This window comes from Tachyglossus aculeatus, chromosome 12 (assembly GCF_015852505.1).
Source record: "Tachyglossus aculeatus isolate mTacAcu1 chromosome 12, mTacAcu1.pri, whole genome shotgun sequence".
In the NCBI taxonomy this organism is placed as follows: domain Eukaryota; kingdom Metazoa; phylum Chordata; class Mammalia; order Monotremata; family Tachyglossidae; genus Tachyglossus; species Tachyglossus aculeatus.
The window spans coordinates 27277979-27300418 of NC_052077.1; the positions used below are offsets into that span (position 1 = coordinate 27277979).

The following is a 22440-nucleotide window of genomic DNA, read 5'->3' on the forward strand; positions in this document are numbered from 1 at the left end:
TACAGTAAATTCTGCACACAGCAAGTTCTGAATAAATACCACCAGTTGAATTTCAGTTCCTTTTAATTTGCCCTTCTCAGTTCTGAATGAAGGTGCCATTGAACAGCAAAATATATTCAGAGAGGGGAGTGGGGGAAAGGGGAAGCAAAGCTCAGCTTGGGCCCAGAGTGGCTGGGCGAGGGTAAAACTTAGCTGACCCAGTTTGAACTATGTTAGGATAATTTCCTTCAAACTCCGTATTTCTGGTAAAGGGGTAGTGGGCCTGGGGCTTGAAGCTTCACTGAACTTCAAGTAATACTAAAACGAACTTCTGGAGGCTTTGCCCCATGGCATCAAAGTCTTCTGGGCTTTCGCCAGTTTCGAGAACTAGGATGAGTACCGGGCAGGCTGATTATTGAGTTTTCAGCCTGTGCTGATTGCTAAATTCATGACCCGGGTGATAAGAACAATAAGACTCTGAGTCACCTCCATGTCCCAAGTAGTTATCTAAAGCATATTGAAGCATAATGGTTCACCTAAAGACTCTCAGTCAATTGCAGAGCCAAGACCAGAACCAGCTTTCTTGGTTGCTAACCCAGTGGACATTCTAATAGACCACACCACCTTCATTCGAAACTATGATTTTTGTATTTGCCTTTCCTCATGTCTACTGTGGCATCTATTTTCCTTACACTAGCAGCTGTGCACATGTGTAGAGGTCTCCATTCCATCAATTCCCAGCCCCTTATGATACCTTCAGCCCTAGCCAGCCTGCTCTTTGCCTTTGGAGCTGTTTTTGTAGTGCGAATCTGTCAAAGTGCCTGCTAGCACGAGGGAGTTTTCTCCTGTAATTATCTAACGTGGCTCCAAGAATGACCCAGTGAAGTTCTTCTTTAGCAAAATCAGCTGATTAGCTGATACGCAAAAACAAAACTGAAATGTCCTGAGCTACAAAAACAGCTTTCCTTCATTTCTGGTTAAATCTGTGCCACTTTCACGTGACACTTTTCATTCCTCTGTGCTCATCTTCTCGATCTACCCCTAACCAGTTAACACATTTCTTGTTTCCCCATAAAGTATTAATCCCTAGAACAAGTCATAACTCTGGCATTTAAAAGCATCATATAGGTTGTCTTTATTATACATTATAACTTCCACCTCTGGGCCACACAGCTACTTAGCCCTTAGCATCATAACAGTCCAGTGAATATTTTCCAGACAATTACAGGGATTCAGAGCATATTTTCAAGAGCTACAGCCCGTTTCCTTCAAATAGTTAGTTTTGCTACAATGTGTGTTTGCCCTATGGTTTGCTAGAATGTAGTGGATGTGTCTGCCGACTCTTATATTCTCCCAAGCCCTTAGTACAGTGCTCTGGACATAGTAAGCACTCAGTAAATATTAATTGTTTGAATTAGGGAACTCTTATCTGACAATCTTAGTCAGTTTGGATCCAGTACATGGTGGTGTCAAAAGTCTGGTGGTTTATATAAATGCTGTGGGCAGGGAATGGGGAATGAATAAAGAGAGCAAGTCAGGGTGATGCAGAAGGGAGTGGTAGAAGAAGAAAGGAGGGTTTAGTCAGAGAAGGCCTTTTGGAGGAGATGTGCCTTCAACAAGGCTTTGAAGTTCAGGAGAGTAACTGTCAGATATGAAGAGGGAGGACATTTCAGGACAGAGGCAGGATGCAGATGAGGGGTCGGCAATGAGATAGCCGAGATTGAGGTACAGTAAGAAGATTAGCACTAGAGGAGCAAAATGTGCAGGCTAGGTTGGAGTAGGAGAGTAGCGAGGTAAGGTAGAAGGGGGCAAGGTGATTGAGTGTTTTAAAGCTAATGTTAAGGAGTTTATGTTTGATACAGAAGTGGATAGGCAACCACTGGAGGTTCTTGAGGAGTGGGGAAACGTGTCCCGAACGTTTTTGTATAAAAATGGTTTGGATAGCAGAGTGAAGTATGGACTAGACTGGGGAGACACAGGAGACTTGCAGGTCAGCAAGGAGGCTGATAGAATTATCAAGGCAGGATAGGATAAGTGCTTGATAGCATATGTGCTTGGACTAATGTAGTAGCAGTTTGGATGGAGAGGAAAGGGTGGACTTTATGTGTGCAGAGCACTGCACTATATGCTTGGGAGAGAACAATACAACAGACACATTCCCTGCCCACTACTACTGACCACCAGCTCTGCCATTTCAAGCAGCTGTTAGGTCTGATCGGCCTTGGCCAGGCCTGGATACCCCTGGCTGCCTCTTGGGGCCTTCAACTAGCCCTCCTCGCTGGTTCTGTTACTGTACACTCCAGTGCCACATTCAATCAATCAAGCAGTAGTGTTTGAGCGCTTACTGTTTGCAGAGCACCATACAAAGTGTTGGAAGGCTACAGTGCAACCGAGTAGTTAGGTTCCCCTCCATAGATCTCCAGAATGAGTTGTGGAAAAATGAAAGGATTTGGGCCTCTTAAAACTGACCGCATGTACTCCTCATGAATCCAAGCCATGTGTTCGATTTAGTTTCTTAACCTTTGGGGAACAATTCTTATTATAGCAAATGTTCTAGTTCCTTTTTTCCTTCGGAAAATTCTGGTTGCTCAGTCACACTAAATATGAAAGCAGCTGATGTAACAGATACCCTGTCCCCTAATTTCCTCTAAGATCCAGAAATAAGAGCTAACAAAGCATCTAGTTTGATTCAGGACAGTAGTGAAACTGAAATTCAATATCCCCATTATGTTTCTTCCATCTTCACTCCTTCCTCTCTCTATAATTTGATGTGAATGCCCACCTTGTGTTTTGCTTGTTGTAATAATAAATAATAATGATGGCATTTGTTAAGGGCTTACTATGTGCAAAGCACTGTTCTAAGCGCTGGGGAGGTTACAGGGTGGTCAGGTTGTCCCACGGGGGGGGGGGGGGGGGGGGGGGGGGGGGGGGGGGGGGGGGGGGGGGGGGCCCTCACAGTCTTAATCCCCATTTTACAGATGAGGTAACTGAGGCACAGAGAATTTAAGTGACTTGCCCAGAGTCACACAGTGGACAATTGGCGGAGCCAGGATTTGAACCCATGACCTCTGACTCCAAAGACCAGGCTCTTTCCACTGAGTCAAGCTGCTTCAAGGGCTAATCGCGAGTTGGTTTGGGTCAATCATAAATTGTATTTTTTGAGCATTTACTGGATTAGAAGCAGCAGAAGAAGCTACTGGATTTGAGAAGCAGCGTGGCTCAGTGGAAAGAGCCTGAGCTTTGGAGTCAGAGGTCATGGGTTTGAATCCTGGCTCCGCCAATTGTCAGCTGTGTGTCTTTGGGCAAGTCACTTAACTTCTCTGTGCCTCTGTTACCTCATCTGTAAAACTGTGAGCCCCTGTGGGACAACCTGATCACCTTGTAACTTCCCCAGCGCTTAGAACAGTGCTTTGCACATAGTAAGTGCTTAATAAATGCTATTATTATTATTATTATTATTATTATTATTAGAAAGAGGAGGGATTGGCAGGTTTGGAATGGAGCACTGACAGAATGGCACAAATAGTTGTTTTAAAGTGCCCGCTCCCCTCTAATTCTCCATCTCCCTCTGTGCCCTACTCCTAACCCTCAGGACTCAATTAGGAAGGGGTCTTTTTGGGATTGGAAATTAGGTTTAAAATAAGAAAGAGTTTAAGGGCAGAAAGGAAGGTTGAGGCCCCAAAGAGACTTGCAGATGCTTGGTCTGGTCAGAGTGATGGGGGAGGGAGAATGCCAAAAGCAAGGTGAGCCTGAGAGAGATTTTGGTCATGACTTTACCAGGTTATGTTTTCCTCTGCTTTCGTAGCAGGACTGAGCCGTTAAGAAAGGAGTAGACAAAAAAGTGGTCCAATCTGCTGGATTGTAAACTCTTCCCAGGCAGGGATCATGTCTCTTACCCCTATTTTGCCTAATACAGTGCTCTGCAACCAGCAGGTACTCAGTAAAAGCAATTAAAGATAGGGCAATGAGCAGCTGTTTTAAAATTTGAGAGCTGTTTAAAATTTAAGTCTGTGCCTAGAATCTTTGCTTCACAAACTTTTTTTTTTCTAGCAGTCACTTTGTAATATATCTGTTCTCTGCTCCAGAGACGTTGCTTTCCACTTAGGCTTTGTGAGTTATAGCTTAAAGGCTAGAAAATATACAAGGAAGAATTAACAAAATATAGAACGGACTATATGGCCATTTTGGCAAACTGTAAATGAGAAGGGTATAGGAGAAGCAGCGTGGCACACAATCATAATCCTTATTTTACAGATGAAGTAACTGAGGCACAGAGAAGTTGTGAGTTGTCCAGGGTCACACAGCAGACAAGTGGCAGAACCAGGATTAGAACCCAGGTACTCTGACTCCGAGGCCAATGCTCTTTCCACTAGGCCAAGCTGCTTCCAGTGGACCCAGTAGAGAAGCAGTGTGGCTCAGTGGAAAGAGCACGGGCTTTGGAGTCAGAGGTCATGGGTTCAAATCCCAGCTCTGCCAATTATCAGCTGTGTGACTTTGGGCAAATCACTTAACTTCTCTGTGCCTCAGTTACCTCACCTGTTAAATGGGGATTAAGACTGTGAGCCCCCCCATGGACAACCTGATCACCTTGTAACCTCCCCCAGTGCTTAGAACAGTGTTTTGCACATAGTAAGCACTTAATAAATGCCATTATTATTATTATTAATTGTGCTTACCCCAGGTTTATTATGTGGAAGTTGGAATTTGACTGTTATTTAACTTTGCAAATAGTGCTTATAAGCATGCTAAAAAAAGTTTCAAAAATAGTCTTCAGTAGATCACTAGATAATCTTTTAAAATAAGAACTTTGTAACAGAGGGCCATATAAACAGTGATTCAAGAATGAATTTATTGTCCTAAAATTTGAACTTTAATTGCTTGATGTGATGATTCATAAACTTTTTGATAGGGTGAGGCATTAAGCAGGCAAAGAAATCCTAACAGCACCCTGCAATTTCCTCAGTGTATTAGCCACTTTCTCACTTTAGGAGATGGCAGGCTTTAATTTTCGATGTAGAATTTTCCCATTTATGCGCCTCTTGCAGGATCATTATAATTGTGCAAGTCTTAATTTTCCCTTCTCTATTTAAAGCTTTTGGTGTAAAGCTGTTGCTGCCATCAGAGAAGTTGTCTTCAGATACAGCAGTCTTTAAAACTTGCTTCTGTGGATTTTTTTTTTAAATGGTGTTTAAATGCTTACTTTGTTCAGTCATTGTACTAAGTGCTGGGATAGATACAAGCTAATCAGGTTGGACACAGTCCATGTCCCGTATGGGGCTCACAGTCTTAATTCCCATTTTACAGATGAGGTAACTGAAGTTAAGTGACTTGTCAAGGGTCACACTGCAGACTAGGAATTATAATCCTGGGCCTTCTGATTCCCCGGCCCGTGCTTTATCTGTTAGACCATGCTGCTCTTATTCACGTGATTTTTTCTAATTGGAGAAAGTTATATCTTAAGATCATGAAATCAAAATGATCAAGAACTGGCAGAGCTGACATCCATCAATCGTATTTATTGAGTGCTTACTGTGTGCAGAACACTATACTAAGTGCTTGGGAGAATACAATATAACAGTTCCTGCCCAAAAGAAAGAAGTTATTGCAAAGTTGATGTTCTTAATGATATTATCTCTCTTACATGAGTCATGATTGTACACTCTAGATTGTAAGCTCATTGTGGGCAGGGAACAGCTCTACCAACTCATTTAAATTGTACTCTCCCAAGTGCTTATTACAGTGCTCTGCCCATAATAAGTGCTCAATAAATATGATTGATTCACGTTCAATAAATATAATTGATTTATGAGCACCTCCCCTTTTAGGCCAGGAAGGAGCAGACATAAAGCTTTTGGCGATTGCCTGAGTTATTCTTTGCTCACGGAGTTTGATGGATGTAGGATAAACCTAAAAAAATCCCTCTATCTGTAACAATATTTACTGCTGCCCTTTGGCAGTATACAGAGCAAGAACAATTTAGGGAGGAGATACAAAGAACAGAAAGTCTCTGCACTCAGATGCAGAGTGAACATATTTAAGAACCTTTTGAAACAAAACCATTTAAAGACAACAAATATGCACTTAGCCAGTCACTGCTGCATTAAGTGCACCTCCCCTCATGCTAGGTGAGTTGCTGGGGTGAGTAGAATCACCTTAACATAGTTTGAAAAGATTTCCTGGAAAATTGAGTTTTGAGTCATGATTTTAAAGAGGAGAGAGACAGAATTGGGTTGAAAGGAAGGGAACACATAATGTGGGACCCCAGACAGGAGAGCAGTAGCCAAGGTGTGGGACGAGAGTAATTCGAGGGGAGTGAAACTAATTGATGGAGCACCATGAAACTCTTGACTAGGAGGCAGTTGGAAGTTCCCGAGAGAGTGATATAATCGATCTTGCTCTCCTTGGGATGGGGAGGTGATTCCAGATGCTGATGTTTTGGGTGGAAGGAGATAGAGAAAGACTAACCTCCTCATTTTGTCTTGTTCTCGCCTGTCCCGCTGTCGACCCTTGGCCCACGTCCTACCTCTAGCCTGGAATGCCCTCCATCCACACATCCACCAAACTAGCTCTCTTCCTCCCTTCAAAGCCCTACTGAGAGCCTTCCCAGACTGAGCCCCCCTTCTCCTCTTCTCCTCCTCCCCTCCCCATCATCCCCCCTGCCCTACTCCCTTCCCCTCCCCACAGTACATGTGTTTATTTGTACATCTATATTACTCTATTTTATTAATGATGTGTATATAGCTATAATTCTATTTATTCTGATGGTATTGACACCTGCCTACTTGTTTTGTTGTCTGTCTCCCGCTTCTAGACTGTGAGCCCGTTGCTGGGTAGGGACTCTCTATATGTTGCTGATTTGTACTTCCCAAGTGCTTAGTACAGTGCTCTGCACACAGTAAGTGCTCAATAAATAGGAATGAATGAGTGAAAGTAAGACTTTCCCTAATGGCACTCAGCTACGTCAGCATAGAAGCCAAGAAAGTTAATAGAAGTTAGTGGGCTAGATTGCCAGAATGAAGGTGGCAAGGTAGACTAAAGACCTGATCAGAGACCTGAGGTTGTGAGGGAAGCACCTGGAACAAGAAGGATGAGAAATAGCCTGACTGAAGCAGGTCAAGTTGTGAAGTTAAGAGCTACAAGGGTGTAAGGCTCTGACAGAAGAGCAGGGCTCTGAACTTGTATGTAGGGAGAAACCACTGATGAGCCCTGCCATTTGGGATTTCTCCCCACATTTAATTAGGATTTCATCATGAATGTGGGAACGTGCCAGCATAAATGGCAGAATCAGAGATAGTGGTGCCAAGTATGGTGGACGATGAAATCCCTGATTTGAGCGCTACTGTCTGTGATTCCGTTGGGCATGTTTGAACACAGTGCTGAGCTTGGAAGTGCTTGCACATGCTCGTGAAATTAAAGATGGTGAGTGGCATGCCAGTCCGTCACTAATGAGTAAGGAGTGTCTGCACTGAATGAATGACCTATATAGTTTGAAGCGTGAGAGGAGGTAACCAATATGTGATGGAAAGCAAATAACTAAAATAGGATTGTGCACCAAGGCGGAGGTGTCCAAGAGGCCAAATTCCTGAGTGTTAAAACAAATGTTAGTGAAAATGGAAGTGCAGTCTGTCTCCCCTTGGTGAAATATGCTAACTTTAATGAACTCCAGGGATTTTTAGGAAGTGAAGTCAGGAATGCCTTATTTAGTCAAAAGTCTTCCAGACAATTTTTAGTTGAGCTGTAATAGATATGGGTACCACACTGTGAGTAAATCATTTTGTGAAGAGTGACCTGTAGTTTTTATTTGATTGTAATTTAAGAAAAAGGGTTTTATGGAACTGCTGAATGTTTTTGCCTGTTAATTCAGCTGATTTGAGGAAAGAGTGCCACCTATAGGAACTACTACACAATTTGTTGGGGTCATTTAGACATTTGGACATGTGACTGAACAGAATTACAGTTGATGATGCTGTTTTTTTTGTTTAAAGTGACTAGGGCAGCAGTTCCAAACCTGTTTTCTGCCTTCATAAAATTTGTAGTTAATATTGGAATGGTTGTCTTTCCGGGGACTTTATAGTTCTTTGATTTTTCTGATATTTTCTGCAGTCTGCTGCGCTTTACGATTGAATGAATGAATGGCGTGGCCTTTCCCACTGTATTCCATTACTGGGTTGACTTGATCAGATGTTTTCTGCATTTACATTAAATGTGTGCATAGAGTTCCATTTATTTGTCTTAATGTATATATTCGAATATTTAATGCTTTCATCAATAATGAAAATATTAAAAAAGATGTCCCCTAGCCCTCTCCCCGCAAAATAGGTGATTCGCTTTTGAATGGTCAAAGAAGGATATAGTTGTCTATGCTTGCATTTGCAGTTATGGAACATTTGCCTTCAGATGGGGGAGAGGGAGTCCGTTTCTATTTTTGTTTTTAGTAGGGGGGAAAGATCAGGTTTCCTGAACATAACTAATATAAGTGTAATTGAAATGGGTTAGGTTGATAGCTATTGCAATTTTCCCTCTGGAAAAGGAAAGATGGATCATTCTGCCACCTAGTGAAAAGCTGAGGTGCCTTTTTTTCTCAAACTTGAACACCAAGATTGCAAATTTTTCCTCTGTTTAACATTTTTAGACTTATTGTAGCCCCAATCCAAAACAAAGACTTTCTAGGAGTGCAGCTTGGATTATTGTATTAGAAACCTTATACTATGATAAGGAGCAAGAGGATTTTCCTGAGGTACACTATTCTGTTGGACATTTTTCATATAGTACAATTTTTTAAGGAAAAATGCCTGAGCATTTCTTTACTTCTGTCACATAACATGTATTCATTTTGATACAAGAACTATAGTAAAAGCAAAACAGTGTGAAAAGTGTATTCTGAGGACTGTAAGCTGGTCTATACACTCCATGTGGAGTTTGTATTGTGTTGTACTCTTAAGTGCTTAGTACAGTGTTCTGCAGACAGTAAATACTTAAATATCCTTGATTGATTTTGAAGAGTGGCTTTGGTATCAACGTCACGGTATGGTTGGTAAAAGTATTCCATAGCTTGTAACATTTTTAAGTGTAAGCCTTGTAAAGAAGCTGTTAAGAAGAAACATGGGCTGCTTATCAATCAGTAATATTTGCTGATCACTTATTCTGTACAGAGCACTGTACTGAGCATTTTGGGAGTGTACAATTCAATTAGTAGACATGATCCTGCCATCAAGCATTTTGCAATATTTTGGGAGAGGCAGGTGCTAGAATGAATTACACTTAAGAGGAAGCTATACAGTGAAAGATATGTTACATATGTACTAGATAGGAGGTATTGGAAATGAGTATCCAAGTGAAGCTCACTTGGGTAGAGGACTTGGAAATATAGAAGTGGCAGTGGTGGGGAGTGTGGAAGTAGGTTGGAGAGATGAGCGGTTATTCAAAGACTTGTATAGTATTTACCTTTATTCAAATACTCTGCTTGTTGCTCAGCCGTATCACTCTCCTTCCTCTTTGTGCTTAGATCTATCTATCTATACATGATAGAGGGTGACTCTTTCAATTATTTGAGGAAAATGCCTCAATTTGTGTGAGTAACTACCGTAGAAGCTTGTGTTCCTTTGAGCGAGGCCTCTTGGAGGAATTTAAATGGTTGTTTTGAATTTGAATTTGAATTTTTTTCTTCTAACGGTCCTTAACCCTGTTGGTCACCTTAGGAATGTGAGGTTTCAGATCAGTCTCAGATTGAAACCCTATTAGGAATAGGCAGGAATGACTATTTTTTCTTGAGCCTAAAATCACTCCATATTGGAATCTTCAGGATAAAGCTGAATTTATCTGAATCTTTCCTTCCCAAGGATTTAAAAAAGCTTGGAAATTACCAATTTTCCTGTGGCAGAGCTTGTGAACGTTATGGAGAGCTGTTTCCAATTAATGAGGCTTCAGTTCTGAGCTTGGAAGAAATTCTTTCCCCTTGTATTGACCTCTTTTGAAGATCTTTCTCATAGGCTAGATTACTATAGTATCAAATAATCAGTGTATGTATTAGCATTTACCATGTGCCAGACACCACTGGGATAGACACAATACAGAGAGACCACATGGCCCACCCAGGGCTTACAGGCATAAAGGGAGGGGAAACATATATTGATCCCCAAATTACAGAAAAGGAAATTGAAGCACAGAAAAGTGGAATAATTTGCCCAAGGTCACACAGCAGACAAAAGTAAGATGAAAAAAAATTGCATTTTGTTAAGCACTTAATACGTGCCAAGCATTTTAATAAATGCGAAGTTGATACAAGTTAATGAGGTTGGCCATAGCCCTTGTCCCACATGGAGCTCACAGTCAAAGTAGGAGGGAGAATAGGTAGATTGAGTCCCCATTTACAGATGAGGAAACAGACACTGAGAGATTAAGCAGTTTGCCTATGGTCACACAGACAAGTGCCAGAGCCGGGATTTGAACTTAGGTTCTTTGACTGTGAGCTTGGGGGCTCATATTCTTTCCACTAGGTCATGCTGTAACTGCTTATCAATCAGTCAGTAATATTTGCTGAACTCCATTACATTTATTCAGCAAGGGTTTGGGTGGGAAGATAAGGAGTTCTGTTTTAGACATGTTAAGTTTGAAGTGTAGGCAGGGCATCCAAATAGAGAAGTCTTGAAGGCAGGAGGAAACACTAGACTGCTGAGAGGGAGAGAGAGAGAAGAGCTGGAGATGCAGCTTTGGGGAGATGTATATTTGGGAATCATCCTCAAAGAAGAGGTAGGTGAAGCCATGAGATTGAATAAGTTCTCCAAGTGAATGGGTCTAGATGGAGTATAAAAGGGGACCCAGAATTTAACCTTGAGGGGCCCCCTTCAGTTTAGGGAGGCAGAGGAGGAACCTGCAGAAGAGACTGAGAAGAGACAGAGAGACACAGGGCAGGACAGTGTCAGTGAAGCCTAGGTTGGATAATGTTTCCAGAAGAAGGTAGTGCTGAAGGCAGTTTAAAGGTCGAGGAAGATAAGGTTGGATTAAAGTTCGCTGGATTTGGGAAGAAGAGCATGTGAGGAGGCTTTTTCTATGGAGTGAAGGGAATGGAAACCCAGATTGGAGGGGGCCAAGGAGAGACTTGGAGGAAAGGAACTTGAGACAGCAGGAGGAGACAACTTGCACAAGGAGTTTGGAGAGGAATAGTAGGAAGGAGATGGGACATAACTGGAGGGTGCCATGGGGTCAAGGGAGGGCTTTTTTCGGATGAGCATGTTTGAAAGCAGTGGGGAAGAAGTCATTTAAAATCAGTGGGGAAGAAACAAACAGTTGAAGATGGTGATCAGGGAAGGAAGAAAGGACCCAGCAAGTGCTTTGATAAAGTGTGAAGGGATGGGGTCAGTTGTGCAGGTGGAGGGAGTGGATTTTGATGGAAGTCAGGAGATCTCCTCTTAAGATACTGCTGGGAAGAGGTGAGAATTCAGGGGCAGGAGGGAGGGACTGGAGAGGAGCAGAGAGATTTTAAGGAGATCATGCCTAATAGTTTAAGTTTTCTCAATCATCATCATCATCATCAATCGTATTTATTGAGCGCTTACTGTGTGCAGAGCACTGTACTAAGTGCTTGGGAAGTACAAATTGGCAACATATAGAGACAGTCCCTAGCCAACAGTGGGCTCAATAAAGTAGGTGCCCTGTTATCTATTTCCTCATTTGCAAAATGGGGATTCAAAACCTGTTCTCCCTCCTACTTGGACTCTAAGCCCTATGTGGGACAAGGATTGTATCTGGCCTGATTAACTTGTATTTATCCCCGTGCTTAGAACTGCTTGACACCTAGTGAGCAATTAACAGATGCCACTTAAAAAAAAATTCTGAAGCTTGAGGTTCCATAAACATCTGGGTAAAGCTTCCCTCTTCTGTAGTGTTCTCCTCTCCCCTCTTCTTCACACAGTCCATGTTCTCAAGCTGGAGAAGAGACTGTAAGCCCCTTGTACGCAGGGAAAGTGTCTACCAACTCTGGTGTATTCTCCCAAGAACTTAGTAAAGCTCTCTGCACACACTAAGTGCTCAGTAAATTCTATAGATGATGATGATGAGAAGAGAGAGAGCAGGATTGCCTGCCCTACAATCATAATGCTTTGCTTGGCATCAGTAGAATTGTGACAGAAACTTGTGGTTTTCATGTGGCTCACCTTACCCACAAATATATATTTTTTGCCTTTGAATATCTATCTCATTAGGAAAAGAAGTTGGAGAATTTTTCTTTTTCAGTTGAGTGGATCGCCCATCTTATATGTAGTCATTTAATTTGGGAATGCTGCACACATCATTTTTTTAGTACCTCTTAGAATACATAAGGTAATTTCCTAGTGTGTGTAGGTAAAAAGGAAAAAATTGGTTAAATTAAAATAGGCTAATAGATTTTCCCATAGAAAATTGCATTGTTTTTTCTCAAATCTGTTAGGCCCAACCCAGGGCATCAACAGCCACCAAATATTTGTGGGCTTTATAACAGACATCAAAAATGAACATTTTTGAAGCTACTTCCTATTCATTCCACTTCTAAGCCAGGCTTGTCCCAGGAACTCTGACATTGGCATATGTGTTTGATTGAGGAGCAGTGTTTCAGACTCTCTGTGCCCTCAAGTAACCACAATTATTAATACTATTTGGATTATGAAGGACTTCCAACGGAGAAGCAGTGTGGCCTAGGGGAAAGAGCTTGGTCCTGGGAGTCGAGAACTTGAATTCTGTCCCAACTCTTCCACCTGTCTTCTGTGTGACTTTGGGGAGATCACGTAACTTATTTTTGTCTGTGGCCACTCTGAGTTAGGGAGGAGTCACCGTGAGGCCAAGTGGCTGAATTTAGGAGAGTTCATATAGTTCTAAAGTCTACCTCCCCTCTCTTCACTACAGTCATTTAACTCAGAAAACACATTGATTGGTTCTTTATCAAGTAATTGCCCATAACAGAAAAGGGTTGATTCGGCAAGTTTTTCATTTCAGGCCAGAGTTGGCTTGCTAAATTTCTTTTAGATAGCATCTTTAAAAATGCCTTTCTCCTAGGAATTTTAATTTTGTGGTTATATAGGTACCCAGATAAGGCACTTAACAGATATTAAAGCATTATCTTTTGTATGCTGTAGGCGAGACAGCAAGCTTTCCATTAGGGCATTTTCTATGAAAGGGCCTAGTTATTTTACTTGTACAGTCTTTAGCTGCTGTGGATATGTATAAACCTATCATGTTACATGTAAGAAAGATAAAATGAGAACCATTAGTGAAAAGAGCAGTACTCTCTGCTTAGCTGTTTTTCATTCAATTTCTCTTTCTGCATCCAAAACATGCCTACCAGTCTTGTCTTTCGTACTTTAAATACAGGATTTTCGTACTAAGGAACTCAGTTCTGATCTTGCTATTAAAGCTTGAAGGTCTTATTCAGTAAATTCAATATCTTTGAATCCCTGTTTCTCTTCTCCCTCCTCCCATCCCACCCCTTTCTTTTTCTACAATATTCTGGATTTGACCTTTACATTGTGGTTGCCACTGAAAGCATTTTTAGGGATTTTGCAAAATGTGTGAAAGTGTGCCATCAGGAATGGAAAAATATTGTACATATTTTGCTATGGAAAGATAAACTAGATGAACCACCAGAGGGCATAATCTCCTTTCTGCTTTGCATAGTGATATTTTTTCAGTTATTTTTAATGACAAATTCAACCCCAAATCCTCCCACTTTTTCAAACCTTTTTAATGAGACACTCTTAGAATTTTAACTAACATGGAAGCATCAACTGCTTTCAAGCTTTAGTTCATGTCTTCATAAAGTTGTTGGAAATGATGGGTTTGGCTACACATTTGAAAAAGTAAATCTTTAAATGTTTTTATATGTAGCATTAAATGAGTCTTAGAAATCTAGGTTTTAGAATAATGGCTTCATTTAAGTATTCTCCCTTGCCATGACTTCTGGCAGGCATTTGTCTCAAGAATTTTTTCTTTTTCTTTTTAGATTCTAAATATATTTTCTTCAAGGATCTCTAACTTAAAGCTAAAAATTGTGAAATTTTATAATTATGCTGCTTCTCTGCTATTTTCTGGGTTTGTGAATTTGTTTAAGCACTAGCACCAAATTAGAGATGTATGGTCCTGCTCAGGTCTTTTCACAAACAATTTGAGTTAGAATGAAATTCAGTCAAAAAGTAAGAAGGATCCATGGCAAGCAAAAGTAATGAAATAAAACTAATGGGGTATTTAAGCAATACTTTGATCACTTTCCCACCGTTTCTACAAAATGGCAACTTGCCAAGAATGGGGAGCTTATATGTTTCAAAGGAAATTAATATCTCTTCCAGTTGAGAAAGATGCCTGAGATTGATTATTATATTGGAAAGCGGAGAAAGAAAGGTGCTGATGGCATATGCAAAGTTTATAAGGTGCAAGTGGCAGTTCACACGAAGAACAATTTCCAGTCATATCACACCGTATATGAAAATGAATGCTTGCCATGAATCCTTCTTACTTTTTGACTGAATTTAATGCTAATTCAAATTCTTGGAAGTTATTAAAACATTTTATTGTTTTTTTTTACCTGACGCTTAAGAAGTAAGCCTGGATAATTTTTTCCCATCTGTTCACAATACTGAATTTGGACATAATAAAACAAGAAATGTGTAAGAGAATAATATTTGGATTCAAACTTATTTTTCTAAATCTTAGCTACTATTTGTCAATCGTTTGATATCATAAAATGATTTGTTACCCATTCAATTAGGTGAGCTTTGTCTAAAGGTTTATAATGCTGAGTTAATTCTTAATATCCCAGAAATAAGATAAGCATGTTTTAACATTCATAACAGAAGTTTGCTTAAATATGGAGATTTAATATGCAGTGTCTAACAAATATATATATTTTTTTCACAGGATCTGGAAATAGTGTATTCCTACTTACACGGAATGGAAGCGTTGTCTAATCTGAGAGAACACCAACTTAGGTATGAATTCTTAAGGCAATTTCAGAACCATGATAAGTCTTGCTTCAATAATGTCTGATCATGTAAAGATGTAGAAGGCTAAAAAGGAATGAAACTGGCTTGATTTTTTTTCTAAGCATATATAATATACCTGGTTTATGTTTTGTTAAATGTGAAATGTTTTTATTTTCTTTCCTCTCTAACTTTTAAACTTACTTGGAAAACATTGGGTTCTTAAAGCTCTTGGGGAATATTTTAGCTTACAGAACTTTTACCCATTAACGAATGTTAAATCAGTCCTGCTTATGACTGAGGATAGATCTTTCCTTCAGAGAGGAAGTTCTTTGGGGACAACTACCCTTCTCCAGCTAGAGGGAAAGCCTTATTACCCGGGAGGCTGGGGAAGTGGATGTCACCAGTTAAGTACCAGATAATGATGAGTTGGGGCTGGAGAGAACCGGGAAGACTACTATTAGAAGGAGGCATAGCTCATCCAGAGGGCTAACAAGAGCAGCATAATTAAGAATAAAAACCCTTTCAAAGCCTGTTAGTCTGAGGAAACATAGCAAGGAATCACCACAAGTTCAGTTATTTAGTGGTGCTGCAGCTTGTGGCAATCTTGTGAACAACAGCTCTGAAATTGTTTGCTAATAAGAATGATAAAAACCTGATTATTGTCTTATTGATAATAAGAATAATAATGATAATGGTATTAAGTGCATACTATGTGCCAAGCACTGTACTAGGTACAAGAGAATCAGATTGGTCACTGTCCCTGTCCCACATGGGGGTCCCAGTCTAAGTGGGAGGGAGTGGGATTTAATCCTCATTTTACAGATAAGGAAACTAAGGCACAGAGAAGTTAAGTGACTTACCCAAGGTCTCACAGCCGGCAAGTGGCAGGAGCTGCAGATGCTAGGACTGACTTCCCTTGGAGATGTGTTTCTCAACTTGTACTTCCTAAGCGCTTAGTACAGTGCTCTGTACACAGTAAGCGCTCAATAAATACAATTGAATGAATGAATGGACTTCTCTGACATAGTCCTCTCCTGGTTTTCCTCCTACCTCTTTGGCTGCTCCTTAAGTCTCATTCTTTGGTCTTCCCCTCCCTAACTGTGGGAGCCCCTCAGGGCTCAGTTCTGTGTGCTCTTCTATTTTCAATTTACACCCACTCCCTTGGGGACCTCATCTGCTCTAAAGCCACCTCTGCTCAGAAGACTCCTGAATCTTCCTCATTAGCCCTGACCTCACACCACCTCCTACCTCCAGAACATTTATGCATTCATGTTCTACTGGCAAATTAAATTCAGTGTGTCCAAAATTTTCTCCCAAATCCTCTCCTACTTCTAACTTTCTTATCACTTTTGAAAACACTCCTCTCTTCCTTATCTCTCAAGCCTTCCTCCCATTCTTTGAAGCCTCTTATTCAGTCATTCACCAAATCCTGTTGGTTCTTTCTTCACAACACCTCCAGAATCCATCCCTTCCTCTCCATCCAAATGGTGGTCCAGGTAACTGGAGTGTCCTGAATTACATACTGCATCATCCCCCTTGAAGACCTTCCTCACTCTAGTCTCTCCTCCCTCCAGTCCATACTTCATTCTGCTGCCTGGATCATTTATCTAAAGCCTCAATTTGGGCCTATCTCCCCATTAAAAAAAACCCTCCAGTGGTTGTCCATTCTTCAGATTAAGCAGAAACTTTTCAGTATTGACTTTAAAGCACTCAATAAGGGCTCTTTCTCCTCTACTTGTCCTTCATCTATCCCACCACACCTCAGTTTGTGTGCTTTGCCAATATTCCAACTGTGCACTTTTTTTTTCAATGTTATCAGTTAAGCACTTACTATGTGCCAGGCACCATATTTAGCTCTGAGGTAGTTACAAGCTAATCAGGTTGGACACAGTTCGTATCCCACGCCGTGCTCAGTGTATTAATCCCATTTTTACAGGTGCGGTAACTGACTTGCCCATGGTCCAGTCCCTCTAGACTGTAAGCTCGTTGTGGCCAGGGAATGTATTTGTTATAATGCTATACTATACTCTCCCAAGCACTTAGTGTACTGTGTAATTTGTACACTTAGTACACAGTAAGTGCTCAATAAGTATGATTTACTGACTGACCAAGGTCACACAGCAGACAAGTGAGATTAGGCCCCAGATCCTCTGATTTACAGGCCGGTGGCTTTCCACTAGTCCATGCTGCTTGTCTTAATTGATTGATACTTAGTTCAGCTGACTCAGTGGTGCACCTGGGCCTATAGCTCTGGTCATCCTGGCGATAGCCCTGGCATTGTTCATTCATTCATTCAGTCATATTTCTTGAGAGCTTACCGGGTGCAAAGCACTGTACTAAGTCCTTGGGAGAGTACACTGTGACAATAAACGGACATATTCCCTGCCCACAACGAGCTTACAGTCTAGAGGGGAAGACATACATTTGATTTACATATTACATATGAGGACCTGAGGCACGGAGAAGTTAACTTATTTGAGAACACAAAGAGTGAGTTTTGAACAGCTCCACTAGAACCTTCAAAATCATAATTATTTGCCCCAGTCTTTGCTGGAAAGTACCAACTTTAGGGACAAGGGAAAGTGTTGTTTTGGAAGGGTTATCTCATAATTTCTATTTCTGGGAAAAATAAAAAAATCTGAAATTCTATGCCTTATGTTGTGAGGGATCTGTTGGTACCTTTTTGACCTGGAATTTGGAGACTATCCAAAAAAAAAAAAAAAACTCTTCACAAATTGCCAGCCTCTCTTTCAGGAACAGAGTTGGCAATTAATAATGAAGCTGAATATTCACAGTTTTGGCAGTAGTAGGAGTGCTATTTGTTGAGCCCCTACTGAGGGTATTAAGGGATTGGGAAGTACAACAGAAGCACAGGATGCATTAATTCCTAGCCCATGAGGAGTTTATACTCTAACAAGGGAGGAAGACAGAAATGTTCACAAGCAGCTTGTCAAAATAAATACAATTGAACCATCCATGTATAGTAAGTGCAAGAGGCTGCTTGAAAGGTTAAGATTCAGGGTGCTGATAATTAACTGGGGAGGCTTGTTTGGAGAGATGGGATTTTAGGAGGGGAAGGCTGAGGTCTGGTGAATTTGTGGAGGAAGGGATAGGCACTAGGTTAACGGGGGGTTGGAGACAGCTAGGTTGAGAATGGGGTACAGCTGGGAGGTAAGGTAGTGCTTTGCACATAGTAAGCACTTAACAAATGCCAACATTATTATTATTATTATTATAGGGAAGAGTCGAGAGTGTGATTAGGGAATAGTGGGGGAAGAGAGCTGGTGGAGTGCCTTGAATAAAACTATAAGGAATTATTTGGGAATGTGTTATTCCCCAAATTCAGCTTCAAGGCTTTAGTACAGAATTAGAATTGTGTCGTTTTCTCCCTGTTTACCATGTGGACAGGAACATTTTCCTGCCAAACTATGTGTTGTATTATTCATTATTTTGAAAAGCCAGGTACGGTTTTTAGTTTCGCAAGTGCTTGACATTATTTCACTTGAGCTGACTGTGTTTTGCAAACACAGATCAAAGTAATTATTGACTGTTAGTATGATATATCGACAAATGGCATTGACCTGCTTGCCAGAATAAAGTCAGGAGATTCTTGCTGAGGAAGTGGGGAACTTTACCTTTCTGCTTTACTACAGTAGCCACAATTGAAGGGTGTTTCTGTTTACAGTGCTACCCAAGGAAGAGATTGGTCTGTGTCGCACATATGTGGAGTGTGATTAGGAGTAAAGCTTATCATGAGACTTTAATATTTGAAATCCATCTTTGAGGCCATTTTTGTTAGGCCAATTTTAAATAGATAAAACCTTAGGTTTGTTTTTTTCCCTAATCTTGAAATCAATCCAGATAATAGTTCTTTCACTTAAAAATGCAAGGTACAGTTTAATGTACTTTATATATATATGAGGCCATTTTTGTTAGGCCAATTTTAAATAGATAAAACCTTAGGTTTGTTTTTTTCCCTAATCTTGAAATCAATCCAGATAATAGTTCTTTAACTTAAAAATGCAAGGTACAGTTTAATGTACTTTATATATATATGAGGCCATTTTTGTTAGGCCAATTTTAAATAGATAAAACCTTAGGTTTGTTTTTTTCCCTAATCTTGACATCAATCCAGATAATAGTTCTTTAACTTAAAAATGCAAGGTACAGTTTGATGTACTTGAACTTCATATGTTGTAGTGTACTGGTAGGTAAACTGTCAGAGTGCAAGTGATTCATTGCCTTGTAGTGGTTTGTTTCCTGTTCTAAAAAAGTTCAATTTTTTTTGGCCTTCCTGGAAAGGCCTTGGAAGATCAGATGACTAGTTTTGTGGCTACTATAATTTTTGAGTCATTTAAAAAAAATAGGCTGATAATAATAGCTGAACTCATCTGGGCAAAGTCTTCTTTGATTTCTCTTTCACCACCCACATTCAGTCAAGCTTTTTCTGCCGTCCTCCTGCTCCTTTCTCTCCACCCTTGGCTCAAATACTTGTCACCTCATCACTGATCACTTCATCACTCTTCTCACTGGCCTCTCTTCTCCGGCATCTCCCCTCTTCAGTGTGTTCAACACTTAGATTCCCATATCATCTAACAGCAGAAAGTCAGCTTGGTTACACCAGACATCCAATTAGTGACCCCTAAATGACTGTGTTACTGATCGGCAGCAAAACCAGAAGAACGCTCATAATTCCTGCTGATTTGTACAGCACTAAGTTGTGATCCATTTGATGCATTAGTTTGTCACTTCAATTTGGAATTTAACACCGAGCCATGTTCACTGTTTAAATGGGCGAAAATCCCTTCTTTTTTGAAGAGGTTGACAATAAAGAAGCTTAAGGACAATATCACAGATCAAGTGTAAAAAATAAAAGCCCATTTAAATGTGACTGCAACCACTAGATAAAGAAAATCAAGTAGCCGCACAGACTGGGCATCTTTGGCAGACAAAATGAGAACTAGTTTGGTGTATAAGTCTCCAAAATCAAATAGGTACTTGAGGAAAGCAATACATTTCCAGCACCTTGTGGTTTCTCATGACCCTGCAAAAAAAGAGGTGTTTATTGAAGTTTTACATTAAAGAATGATAAATGAGTTAGAAACTATGCACAACCATGTTGGGATGCCAAGGCTGAAGAAAATCAAGGCTACACAGACCAAAAGCAAATCCAATTTCAGGGTGTCCCTGAGAAGTGAAAGGATACATAAACATACATAGTGCCACTGAAGATTATATAATAATAATAATAATAATGATGGCATTTATTAAGCGCTTACTATGTGCAGAGCACTGTTCTAAGCACTGGTGAGGTTACAAGGCAATCAGGTTGTCCCACAGGGGGCTCACAGTCTTAATCCCCATTTTACAGATGAGGTAACTGAGGCCTAGAGAAGTTAAGTGACTTGCCCAAAGTCACACAGCTGACAATTCGCAGAGCCGGGATTTGAACCCATGACCCCTGACTCCAAAGCCCGGGCTCTTTCCACTGAGCCACGCTGCTTCTCTATATCTGTCTGTATATCTGTATACCTGTCTCCATCTCAGACAAGGAGAAAATTGTAAAACAAAGGCAACACTAGTGTTAATAATAATATCTGTGAGGTGTAATAAGTGTTGTGTGTCAAGCGTGGAGCAGAAAGAAGATAACCAGGTTGGGTACATCATGTCCCATGTGGGGCTCACAGTCTAAGTAGGAGGGAGGACAGTTATTGTATTCCCCAGTTTACAGATGAGGAGACTGAGGCACAGGGAAGTTAAATGACTGGTTAAACTAGATAAGTGGAAGAGCTAGGATTTGAACGCAGATCCTCTGACTCTCAGCCCATTGCTCTTACTACTAGGTCATGCTGGTTTTCACTTGTTGATTACACATCTACCACCACTGAGTATTAGGCCTTTTGTGTGCAGGGAATTTTATTAAGTGCTTGGGAGATTGCATTAAAAGTGAAAGATGTGGCCCCCACCCTCAAGGAGTTTACGTCTATGTTGCAGGGTTTCAGACTGCACCATTGTCACCATTTTCAAGAGGGAAGGGGAAAAGAAAAATGCTTTTTGTGGAATCAAACTGTTTTCCATTGCTAGCAAGGCCTAGCCAGTCTTTCACTCTTCCCATTCTGCTTCATTTGGTGTGGATGCCTAGGAGAGGGAGGTGAAGGAACAGTGATAAGTAAAATTGTGAGTAGTGGTGGCCAAGTTATGAAGGGAACTGGCTTGGGAGATTAGTCCAACTTGCCACTGTGGTTTGCATTCGAGGATTATTAATGCAGGTCACAGATAAGAATATTAATACTGGTAACCTACATATTTTAATACTACTACTACTAATTATTGTGGTATTTGTTAAGCATTTACTGTGTGCCACACACTGTACTAAGGACTAGGGTGGGTACAAGCAAAGTGAAATGGACACAGTCCCTGTCCTACATGGGGCTCATGGTCTCAATCCCCATTTTATAGGCGAAGTAACTGAGGCACAGAGATGTGAAGTGACTTGCCCAAGGTCACACAGCAGATGAGTGGTGGAGCCGGGATTAGAACCTTTTGACTCCCAGGGCCATGCTCTATCCACTGTACCATGTTGCTTCTCTTAAACCCCCAAATGGATACGTTTATGGACTTGAGTGGGCAGAGAGTATAAGAATGCCATCTACTTCATTTCTTCCCAGGATGCTATGTTGTATTTTGTGTAGGTTGTGAATGGGTGCAACATGTGAGACTCAGTTTCCCCAGCAGTCTTAGAATCCAGCACAGCGACTCAATAAGGGAAAATTAGCCCGTTCATATTTGGGCTTGACATACATTTTGGATGGATTTGTAGAATGTATTTTTTACCTCTGAAATTTTGAGTGGAAAAAGAGATGTAGGTATTCCTGCAAACATATAGTTGTTGTTTTCCAACAAGCCCTCATTTCCAAATTAACACAGTGGTGGACCAGTTGTGATTGTGGCAAATAAGCCAGCTGGGGAGGATGGTTTGAAAACAATTACTATAATAAGGTAAGTAGCTTCTGACACTCCAGTTTGAGCCCTCCTCTGACACTTATCTAACACATATCAGGTTATTAGAGTTATTAGATTCATTTATTCAATCATATTTATTGAGCGCTTACTAGTGTGCATAGCACTGTACTAAGCGCTTGGGAAGTACAAGTTGACAACATATAGAGACGGTCCCTACCCAGCAGCGGGCTCACAGTCTAGAAGGGGGAGACAGACAACAAAACAAAACATATTAACAAAATAAAATAAATAGAATAAATATGTACAAATAAAATAGAGTAATAAATACGTACAAACATATATACATATATACAGGTGCTGTGGGGAGGGGAAGGAGGTAAGGTGGGAGGGATGGGGAGGAGGAGGGGGAGAAGAAGGAGGGACTAATTTTGGGACTGTTAAAAGTTAGTTTCCAGTAAGCAATGAATTTCAAATAGCCAAAATGTTTTTCTTTTCAATGCTGATGACTAATGAAGAGTGATGCCCCACAATCTTGATATTTTGTTTGCAGCAA

The 22440-nt window shown here is 40.7% G+C and overlaps 1 protein-coding gene across 7 annotated transcripts in view; it reads left to right on the plus strand.

Moving 5' to 3' along the window:
* RAPGEF2 (Rap guanine nucleotide exchange factor 2) overlaps positions 1-22440 on the plus strand; it is a 244368-nt gene that overhangs the window by 78633 nt on the left and 143295 nt on the right. For all 7 annotated transcript variants that reach the window (XM_038754925.1, XM_038754928.1, XM_038754929.1 and 4 more), the window contains exon 2: positions 14860-14930. In XM_038754925.1, coding sequence (XP_038610853.1) covers positions 14860-14930 — 71 coding nt within the window. The remainder of the gene's footprint in view (positions 1-14859; positions 14931-22440) is intronic.